General features: G+C 46.6%; 1 protein-coding gene across 1 annotated transcript; it reads left to right on the top strand.

Annotated features, from left to right (window-relative positions):
- Positions 1 to 835: 835 nt before the first annotated feature.
- On the top strand, positions 836 to 8,660 carry Psmd7 (proteasome 26S subunit, non-ATPase 7). The gene is made up of 7 exons (XM_041650935.1): positions 836 to 1,006; positions 2,819 to 2,910; positions 3,559 to 3,651; positions 4,221 to 4,318; positions 4,941 to 5,021; positions 6,453 to 6,544; positions 7,728 to 8,660. Exons 1-7 carry the CDS (start codon positions 933 to 935, stop codon positions 8,158 to 8,160), a joined length of 963 nt encoding a protein of 320 aa, XP_041506869.1. The 5' UTR covers positions 836 to 932; the 3' UTR covers positions 8,161 to 8,660.
- The last annotated feature ends 1,720 nt before the right edge of the window (positions 8,661 to 10,380 follow it).

Below are 10,380 nucleotides of genomic sequence, written 5' to 3'. Positions count from 1 at the left end.
TTTGCCCACCAAATCTCCTACCCTGGAGCTATCAAAACCTTGTCTCCCTCATGTCTAGTGCTGATTTTTTTTTGTTGTTGTTGTTTTTGTTTTTTTGTTGTTGTTGTTGTTGTTGTTGTTTTTCGAGACGGGGTTTCTCTGTAGCTTTGGAGCCTGCCCTGGAACTAGCTCTGTAGACTAGACTGGTCTCGAACTCACAGAGATCTGCCTGCCTCTGCCTCCCAAGTGCTGGGATTAAAGGCGTGCACCACCACTGCCTGACCTTTTAAATTATGAAGTTCCACTTATTTATTTATTTAGTGCTGATTTCTTAAACTCCACTTTTAGGGAGGGGCAGCCCATGTATGCAAATTTTAAAAAGCTTGTTTTAATTAATTTGGTTATGATGATTTGGGTCAAGGGTCCTTCTCCTCAAATCTTTAGGATTAACAAAACCCGAATGTCACTGTTTCATTATGTTCAATTGGACATTAAGGAAAATTTCCAACAATAAAAATGATGAGATAATGCCAGGCAGTGACGGGAGCACTTAATCACAGTGCTTGGGGGAGCAGAGGCAGGTGGATCTTTGTGAGTTCAAAGCCAGCATGGTGAGTTCCACGAATTGCCAGAGGAGCCATTACACAGAGAAACCGCTCATAAAAACAAAACAGGGAGCTAGAGGAACTGAGGCAAAAAGCTAGGAGAAGCTCCAGTCAAGCTTCATCAACAGCATCCAAAGTCCCACGGTCGGCCCTTTCCCTTTCTCAAGATGGTGGCCCTGGCGACAGTGCGGGCACGCGTGCGAAGCACTCTGGGAGCGGAAGTCGCCTCTCCGGCGGTCGTCAAACCGGAAGGGGAGGCACTGGGGCCTGGAGGAGCGGCCTGTGTAGCTGTGGTTGCCGGTGTTTGTGGGTCGCAGGGAGCCGGGCCGGCGGGCGGGCTGTGTCGCGATGCCGGAGCTGGCTGTGCAGAAGGTGGTGGTTCACCCCCTGGTGCTGCTCAGTGTGGTGGATCATTTCAACCGGTGAGCGGGCGGCGCATGGCGGCCGCACGGCGCAGGGCTGCTGAGTCACGGGCTCTCCCGGCATAACGCGGCGGCCGGGTACCGGGATGGGGACGCGGGTGGGGGGCGGGAGACCCTGGCGGCTCCACACCGCGGTGCTCGGAGCCCCCGCCGCGGTCGCCACTCCCGGGCCTGGCCCGCCTGTTGAGTGACCGGAATCTGGACCCTGCTACCCGCCCTCAGCCGCGCCTTTCACCAGGGCGGCTCGGTGTCACGGGACGGCGCCTCAGTCTCAAGTGTCCGTGCCTGTGAAAACTGTCACCGAAATTCTAGTCTCGGCGCCCCCGATGAACGACTCTATAGACGGGCATTGGTTGTAACCACCCAGTTTTAACCGGAAGTCTGGTTGGATGGTACCTTAAAAACGTGGATAAGGTGCCGTTTTTTTCCCTAAAAAAAATGAGGCCTGTCCAGATTGGGTCATCCTACAGTGCCCCTGGTTAGTTAGCTCCCTGCCACTTCCACCCTTCCTCAGCCGTTCAGCCTGCCAGACCTGTTGCACGTGTTTGGAAGTTTTACGAGATAATTAGTTGAATTCACAAATGTGAATATCTCGTAGGGAGCTTGCTGTAAAGTCATGCTAGTGCCCGGCCCGAGCCAAGCTTTGTGCAGCTAACTCAACCAGAGCCCAAAACACCCTCGAGACGGAGCGTTTTGATTCCGGGTTCAGTTGTATTGCTTGTCGATGCCTGGGATTAACTGGATCTGTGGGCTTTCTACAGTAGACGCAGTTTTACTCCCTTGGGACAGCATCGGTTTTATTCTGACACTTGGTGAGAATCTAGGAAGGGCAGACTCTGCTGGTGGCTGTGTCCTGGAACAGCTGGAGGACTCTAAAGACACAAGTGGACTTTTGTAAACTAAAAGGCCCGTGGGTGAAGTTTCCATTGGCCTGTAGAAGCTCACTGTATGAAGTATTTTCAGTGAATTGGGGGGGGGGGGGGGGGGGGGCACCAGGAATAGAGAACCCTCGATTTCATTCTACCCATACCCCAGATTTAGTATTGATTTGCCAGGCTCTGTGTTAAAAACACTACAGTTAAACTAACGAGAAGCTCGGGACTTCACTGCGGCTTATGTGTTTCCTTAGCAGAGAATTAAATTATTTCCAAATGTATAACTTACTAGTGGTTTAAAAAGAAAAAAATCTTTACAGAGCGAGATGCTTGTACCTCCTTAGCAGAAAACCACAGGGGAGGTTTGAGACAGGTTGACATTGTGAAGTAAAAGCCTCCTTGTTCATCCAGCCTTTCTCCCCATGTGCTTGTCACCAGCTTCTTGCTGGCCTCTGCCTAATAAAGCAGAGAGAGAGAGAGAGAGGCTGCAAAATGGCACATTGTGGCTTCTGAGTGGGGATCCACCTGGACCACTAGCCCTTCCAGAGCATGAAGTACATATCTGGAGCGGGTTGGCACAGCACAGAGGTTTGAGAGAACTGGCTGTGCCATAAAACTGGTGCTGCTCTCGCGACCTCATCCCTGAGATTTCAGTGTAGAGAAGACAGTTTAAAGGAAAACTGGAAAAGAAAAAAGAAAGTATGAATTTTCTCCAAGCAAGCTTCTGCCGTCTTTAGAAAGTAACCTTCCAGTGTGTGTTAGGATAGTTTCCTTAGCTTTCCTTATCGGGAACTGATCTGTTACATTTGTTTATGGACTTAGTTCCCACATAAACTAAATTGTATCTGTGCTGTTGAAACTCGCCACTGAGTAGCTAACTGTTGGGGTTGAGTGTCTGCCCGCCTCTAAAACCTGACCACCTGTTTTTCTCATTCAGAATTGGCAAGGTTGGAAACCAGAAGCGAGTCGTTGGTGTGCTTTTGGGGTCATGGCAAAAGAAAGTACTTGATGTATCCAACAGTTTTGCAGGTAAAGTTTTGCATGGTTGGGATGTGGTTTACTTATGGAAAATGAGCATTTTTTACTACAACCTGAAGATCCTATTTCAGAATTGCTGTTTGAGCTGAATGGCTACACACTAGACCAGGAAGTGAGTATTTTTAACTCGCAGTGTCCATTGTAGCTGCTCATCTCTTGGAGTGCAAGAACTGCTCCCGATTGTGTGAACATAGAAGTGTGGTTGCATCTCAGAACAAGCCTTCGGGATAGCCTGTCGGCTCTGACTCTAAATATTTGAACACTGGTTGTGGTAGAGCAAGGAGGAAAGAAAGATTTGTGTGTGGGGCTGTTAGCCTTAATGCTCTGTCATGAATCTTTAGCCATGATGCTACATTTATGTTCCCTGTATTGCTGGCAGGATCTGTGTTCTAGAAAAGGACAGTGGGTATTGTCTATAATTGGCCATGCGGGAAATATCAGAAAGAACTGGGCCTTTAGCGAGCCAGAGATTATGTGTCCTTTTTTAAGAGTCTTTAGCATTTTAAGAGTAGCTGGGAATCTGGAGGTTTTGGACAAAGGTGAAGCAGTCCTGCAGTGGACAAGTGAGGGGCTTCACTGTGACTGAGTATCTAGCCCCTAGCAGAAATCTTTATTTTCTTTCCCCCTCTCTCTCTTTAGTACCATTCGATGAAGATGACAAAGATGATTCTGTCTGGTTTTTAGACCATGATTATTTGGAAAACATGTATGGAATGTTTAAGAAGGTCAATGGTAAGTCTGAGTTTCTAATTGCTTGTGTGCTGTGGTGTCTGTGTCTGTGTTTAAACCTGGTGTCTGTCTTTGTTTATTGTCAAGAATCGGTTCACTTAGCTGGACTAAGTGAAAATAGACTAGTGGTGGGTAATAAAGAAATGAGGTAGGATGGATAAAACAGTAGCAGTGTAAGGCCCTGTAGACCCTCTGGGCTGGAGGCAGGCTGGCCCTGGGTCTATATGCCCCTTGCATGTAGTGGCAGAGTGCATTGTTTCATGTTACCCCTTCACACAGCTGCCGCCTGTGTGATGGGAATGTGATGTTGTTCCCGTTTGTTCATATATTGTTCTGTGATTGATATTGATAGATGGTCACTTCACATGGGATTGGTCCCTACGCAAGTCTGGGATACATTGTATCTACATCACATGCTGCTTATTTTCTGAGAGATTTCATAAATGTGTCAAGATTCATTTTTGTCTGGAATTTTTAAAAAGAAAACTTAAGTACTGGTGTTCTTGTTATTTTGAGCCAATTGCACAGATCTCAGTGAAATAATTAAAACTTACTAAGTTTTTGCTTCTTAGCCAGAGAACGAATAGTTGGGTGGTACCACACAGGCCCCAAACTGCACAAGAATGATATCGCCATCAATGAACTCATGAAAAGATACTGCCCCAACTCTGTAAGTACACTGCTCCCATGATCCTTTGCCAGCTGCTCAAGGGCATCATGCGAAGAACCTGGGTAGCAAACATTCATCATTGCTTCTCCATAGCTTTCAGTAGAGTGTGTTTCTGAGTAATTTGTTGTAACTAGTGTATTTAGCAAGTAAAGCACCTGCTGCGTGCCATGTATATAACTGACTTAATCATCTCAGTAACTATATGTTGTCTTTATAAATGAGAATATTAAAGTTAGGAATGGTTAGTGGGGCCAGCAAGGTGACTTGGTGAGTAAAGGCCCTTGTCATCAAACCTGACAAGTTCTTTCTCCTGGACCCACACTGGGGAAGGAGAGAACTGACTTCCTCAATTGTTCTCCCTTCCTCCCTCCCTCCCTCCCTCCCTCCCTCCCTCCCTCTCTCCCTCCCTCTCTCACTCTTGTAAAATGTGATGAGTTTAGTGGGGCAGAGGTTGAAACTTGGATTCTTGTGACTTGATGGATCGTGTGAAATGCCAGCTTATTTCTTGTTGAACATTCTGGCTTGTGTCTAATTGAAAGAAGGAAACGATCCAAGTGACAAGAGGGAAGGCTGAAATTGTGCCTTGTCAGGAGGGAGGTTTGCTAATTTGTGTTTTTGCCAGGTGCTGGTCATTATTGACGTGAAGCCGAAGGACCTGGGACTTCCCACCGAAGCTTACATTTCAGTGGAAGAGGTTCATGACGTAAGTCACTCGCTCCGGGCTGGAGATTGGTTAGCAAGTTCTTTCTTGGGTAGCTTTTTTAGGTTTGTTGTTCATGTTCAACTCAACAAATCTTTATCTCTCTGTGATGAAAAGAAGGTGTTGGTTCCTGTTAGCAGACTAGCCTTGAGTTTTGAATCATCAGATTTTAGAACTAGAAAAGGACCAAGAAACCTGTAATCCTTTTTCACTAAAGACACTGAAGCCCCGAGTAGTCAGATGAAACCCAGAGACCTTCACAGCAAAGGAGAGGTTAGGCCCAAGAGCGAGGTCCTGATTTAGTACAGTGTACAGGTTCCTTTTGAAGATTTCGATCCCTTCAGACAGGTCCTAGGTTTTCAAATATAGTACAAAGAGCTGTCAAGTGCCAGGCCTGTGATCTTCTGACACTTGGGTTGCAGTCAGTAGAGCAGTGAGCAGTAGCCAGCCTTTCTCTGTCCTTAGGAAAGCTGGTTGTGAGCTCGTGGGGAGAGCCTGATAAAACAGGGTTGGGGAGTGAGCACAAAATATTTGTATTAGGCTCTCCAAAGAGTCCAGTCTTCACAGTCAAGAGGGATTCAGGTTGTAATATTTCTCTTACTATACAGATTTAGAATTTGGAAAGGGTTGTTCTAGGGTGGCTCCCTCCTAAGCCTAGTCCTGTTTTTTGCTTTTGTTTTGTAGCTCCATGGAACTTAAATCCAAATGTATGTTTGGTTGCAGTAAAGCTTTATCCCTGGTCTTGACCCAGTTGTCATGAAGTCCTAAAAAACTAGAAGGCTTCGGCCATCTTAGTGTCCAAAGGCTAGAGTACCTTTGGGGGGCTTCTCACACAATCCTGCATAACATGAGAGCCAGCTTCACTCCCAGCAGGTTCAGTGTGTGATATGACTTAAAGGCTTGTCCAGGGCCTGTGGCCTACTGTGCACAAGCTGGTAGAGCCCTCATGGGAGCACAGCCTCTGCTGGCAGTCGGGCTAAAAAGTTTCCTCAAGTTCCACCACCATGGAATCACTTGTTGGTCAGGTGAACCAACCGCCCACCTGGCCCCACCCCCACCCCTGTGGATGCTTTCCTTCAAACCACTAGTCACTGGTTGTATCACATTTGGGTCATTTGGTTCAGGGGATGGTACGTGTTTAGGTTAAATTTGTTGGCATGAATATACATGTATATTCATGTATATCGAGTGCAGTATTTTCCACTCTAGAAATAACTAAATTCTTAACTCGAGTCTTCTGAGCACTGATTCCCCAAGTGTGGGCTTGAGGGAATACAATTTTCCTTGACAAGACAAATTTCTGTAGAGAACAATTTAGTGGCAACATGATGCGAACAAGCTAGCAGCAGTGTCCCAGCAATTCGGCTGTGAGAAGAGAAACGTGCCAGTTGGCTTGTTGAAAATAAATAACAAAAGTTAAGCTTCTTCTCACAGGACGGAACGCCAACATCAAAAACTTTTGAGCATGTGACCAGTGAAATTGGGGCAGAGGAAGCTGAGGAAGTTGGAGTGGAACACTTGTTGAGGTGAGCCGGTGGGGACTGGAGAAGACTCAGTGAGGAGCACTTGCTGCTCTTGTAGGAGCACCCCATGGCAGCTCACAACTACCTGTGACTCCAGCACCAAGGAATCTCACGCCCTCTTCTCACCTCCAAGAGCACCAGGGACGTACATGGTGCACATATAGATAAGCGGGCGTGCACACCAGGAACAAAAATAATAAAAAAAAAATCAGTCTGGGCATGGTAGTATACAGTTTTAATTCTAGCACTTGAGAGGCAGAAGCAGGTGGATCTCTGAATTTGAGGGCAGGGGGTGGAGGGAATGGAGATCGTGTACAGTGCCAGAGTTAGCTGCCTAGTGAGCCATTTGTAGAGGGATCTATCTGTTAGGAGTTCACCTCAGGGTCAGCTTAGCCACTACGCTTCTCTTGTAAATGAGTCACAGCCCCTTTCTGAGCCTTTGGTTTCTTTCTGGCTTTTTAAAATGGGGTCTCACTGTAGCCCAGGTTAGTCAGAGTCGCCATCCTCTGCCTCATCCTGCAGGGTACTGGGATTAAAGGCGTGAGCTGCCACTTCCAGCTCTTTGATTTCTTACAAATCAATGTGGTTGAACAAGTTCAACTCTGAAGTGTCTTGGCTGAGGCTACATGCTGTGACAGGACACACACACACGTGTAAACACAGGCCTGTGCTATCCAGTGATCAGTGTGTTTCTGCAGAGAATCCTGGGATGGTATTTGTGTGAGAGCGTACTTGAAAGATTTCGTGTTCACCTACACTTAAGTTCTTCTGGGCTTTGAAAATGACGACTGACTGATGTAAGCTGCTCAACATTATAGCAAAACAGATGGGGAAATGTCATCCTTTCTAAACCAGGGATGCCAAATCAGAGAACTAAGCAAGGTTACCTGTGAGGGCTGGAGAGATGTGTGGTCATTGGTTAGGAGCACTGACTGTTGTTGCTGAGAACCTGAGTTTGGTTCCCAGCATCCAGGTCAGATAGCTCACAACTGCTTCTAAACTTCAAGGAAATCTGATGCCCTCTTCTGGCCTCTGGGAGCATTGCACTCACACATATATACACAAAGTTAAAAATAAAATTTTCTGAAGACCCAGATGACCAGAAAGTTGTTGCTGATCTGAACTGTTGTCCTTACATTTGTGAATGTGTAATCTTATGCACTTTCTGCCTTTTGGGTTGTTCCAGAGACATTAAGGACACTACAGTGGGAACTCTCTCCCAGCGAATCACAAACCAGGTCCATGGTTTGAAGGGACTGAACTCCAAGCTCCTGGACATCAGGAGCTACCTGGAGAAAGTGGCCAGTGGCAAGCTGCCCATCAACCACCAGATCATCTACCAGCTGCAGGACGTCTTCAACCTGTTGCCGGACGCCAGCCTGCAGGAGTTCGTCAAGGCCTTCTACCTGAAGACCAATGATCAGATGGTGGTGGTGTACTTGGCCTCACTGATCCGCTCTGTGGTCGCCTTGCACAACCTCATCAACAACAAGATCGCCAACCGGGATGCAGAGAAGAAGGAGGGACAGGAAAAGGAAGAGAGCAAGAAGGAGAGGAAGGATGAGAAAGAGAAGGAGAAGGGCGATGGAAAGAAAGAAGAGAAAAAGGAGAAAAAGTAAATCATGTAGCTTTTTTTATTTGTAAAGAGTAAAATCTTATAAACTAACTTGGTGTGCCACTAGAGGGTTCTTTTTCCCATTCGGTGCTTGTTAAAAAGCTGTCCTGACAAGCACACTGCCTGTGGCATTCTGTGGAGCTGAGTGGACAGAAGGACCGATCTCAGCCCTACACTGCAGCTTCAGCTGCACGTATTGGGGGTGTGCTGGGAGGAGAACAGCATAATCTTTGGCACCCTTCATTCTGTTATCCTTAAAACCAGGACTGAGTGTGTTTTCCTGTCTTAGAAGATCCTTGGGATCTGTTGGCGGTAATTGGTGAAACCGCTAAGTGGAATTCTTGGATCACATACTCTATGCTACCAAACACTTGAGCTCTGACCCTTCTGAACTCTTCAGCCACACCACATTTTGGGCCTGTAACTCTAGCATTGTTAGGGCTTGGGGTCCAGGTCCATGTATTGTTTACCTTCAAAGATACAATTAAATGGCTTGGTTTTTAAGTCTGTGTTCTAGTGGTTTGTGTTGCTCTGGGCAACAGGTTAATGGGAGGATTCGCTGAGAATGGAGCACTGAGAAATTAACTGGGTGTCCCCAGGGAAGGCACACAGTAAGGAATTTGGCACAGGACAGTCACACAGCTGTCCATTCATCCTCTGTTTTGAGACAAGATCTCACTGTGTAGCCCTGGCTGTCCTCCCAAGTACTGGGATTAAAGGCATGCACCACCATGCCTGCCCTGCTAATTCCTTGAACACCCACAGCATTCTTGAGAATTCTCAAGTCTACCACTTGAGCTAACATGTTCACAAGCTCTAGAATACTATAATGAAAAGTAAGCTAACGGTGAAATGAATGGGGTTAAGATCGGAAGCATAGACCTGCGCAAAGACCAGTCAGTGCAAATGCTGACGGTAAAATGTAAAGAGCTGTAGGTGAAACCTGTGTTAGGTCACTGAAGTTAATTAAGATTCTGAGATATGAAGGTCAAATGACAGTTTCGTCTAGAATTGAGATGTTTGCCACATCTAACTGGATAAAAGAAATGTGGAATACGTAATTTAAATTTGATGGGGAGGAGCTCCCAAGGCCTTTCCCTTCCCTCCCTCCTTGTTGCTGGGTTGTTTGTCCTCAGTAAGGTAGCTGCTATTACACTGCTGTAAGAAAACCCTAAGTCAGCTCACTGGATCACAAACACCCACAAAAGACTTGAAAATAGGAAGAAGGGGCAATGGGTAGATATGATTAAAATGCATATGTGTATGAAAACGTTAGGGTATAATACATGCTAGTAAAAAATTTAAGATGAGATAGACCCCAGATCACTGAATTGGAGATGGACGGGGTTGCCGTTTTTTAGAACATGCTGATGAGAAGAAACTAGACAGTTAAACTTTTTCTCCAAGGAATGGGGGAAAAAAAAACCAGGTTGCCATGGTCCTGAAACTTGGGGTAGGAGGAACGTGGAGAGTCATCTACAGGATGGGTCCTTCATGTAGAAGTCAAGGGCTGCGTGCATATCTGAACTGAGGCCATGCAGACTGGGCTTCAGAGCCTTCCCAGTGCCGAAGCGTTAAGCTCATCCCTTTTAATAAACTGGGTATTTGTTGAATAAGAGCGGTACTGGCTGGACTTCTCTGTTTAATAGTGTGACTCACATGTGGGCACACAGACTGTTTGTTCCCTAGCGGGGCCTTCAGTCTCTAAGGGAAGTAGACTAGTGCTGTGTCTCAGTGGTGAACCCTGCGCTCAGTCTCCAGCACACGCACACGGGAGGCATGGGTGGACAGATTGCTATAAGTTCAAGGCCAACCCAGCCCACACAGCAGGTTCCACAACAGCCAGGGTTTTGAAAAAGCCAAGAAGCAAGAACAGCTTGCAACTTGAGTATATTTTCTAAGGCCAAATTACTATCCCGTAGATAGTCAGCCTAGAAGGCTTTGATAAAGTCGCCTATACAAGTGACCATGGATTTGACTGCCAACCCATGAGCCAGGCTTAAAAAGAAGATTTGTGCTTATACAACCTGGCAGTCTCAAGATTCCTAAATAAATTGTTCTTTGGGGCCGGTGCAGAAGTGTGGTCCCAGGGCGGGCTCTCTCCCACACACAGGCACGTTAGCCTCCCTTCAGTTCCCCAGCAGCGTCGCCGTCAGACCTGTGCTGACAGCATTACTCCTTCCTGGTTTTCTGTTTGAAAGTATCTGAAATAGCCTTGCGATAG

Source organism: Microtus oregoni, unplaced genomic scaffold (genome assembly GCF_018167655.1).
Source record: "Microtus oregoni isolate MIOR12 unplaced genomic scaffold, Mior012 000004F_ref0000308, whole genome shotgun sequence".
In the NCBI taxonomy this organism is placed as follows: Eukaryota; Metazoa; Chordata; class Mammalia; order Rodentia; family Cricetidae; genus Microtus; species Microtus oregoni.
The sequence above is the reverse complement of the archived record's forward strand: the minus strand, read 5'-3'. Positions and strand labels throughout refer to the sequence as shown.

Bases quoted from the DNA above. Each gene is read 5' to 3' on its own strand.
- Psmd7 (XM_041650935.1), top strand. From the start codon at position 933: ATGCCGGAGCTGGCTGTGCAGAAGGTGGTGGTTCACCCCCTGGTGCTG. The intron at 1,007-2,818 runs GTGAGCGGGCGG...TTTCTCATTCAG, and splicing joins GTGGTGGATCATTTCAACCG to AATTGGCAAGGTTGGAAACC. The intron at 5,022-6,452 runs GTAAGTCACTCG...TTCTTCTCACAG, and splicing joins CAGTGGAAGAGGTTCATGAC to GACGGAACGCCAACATCAAA.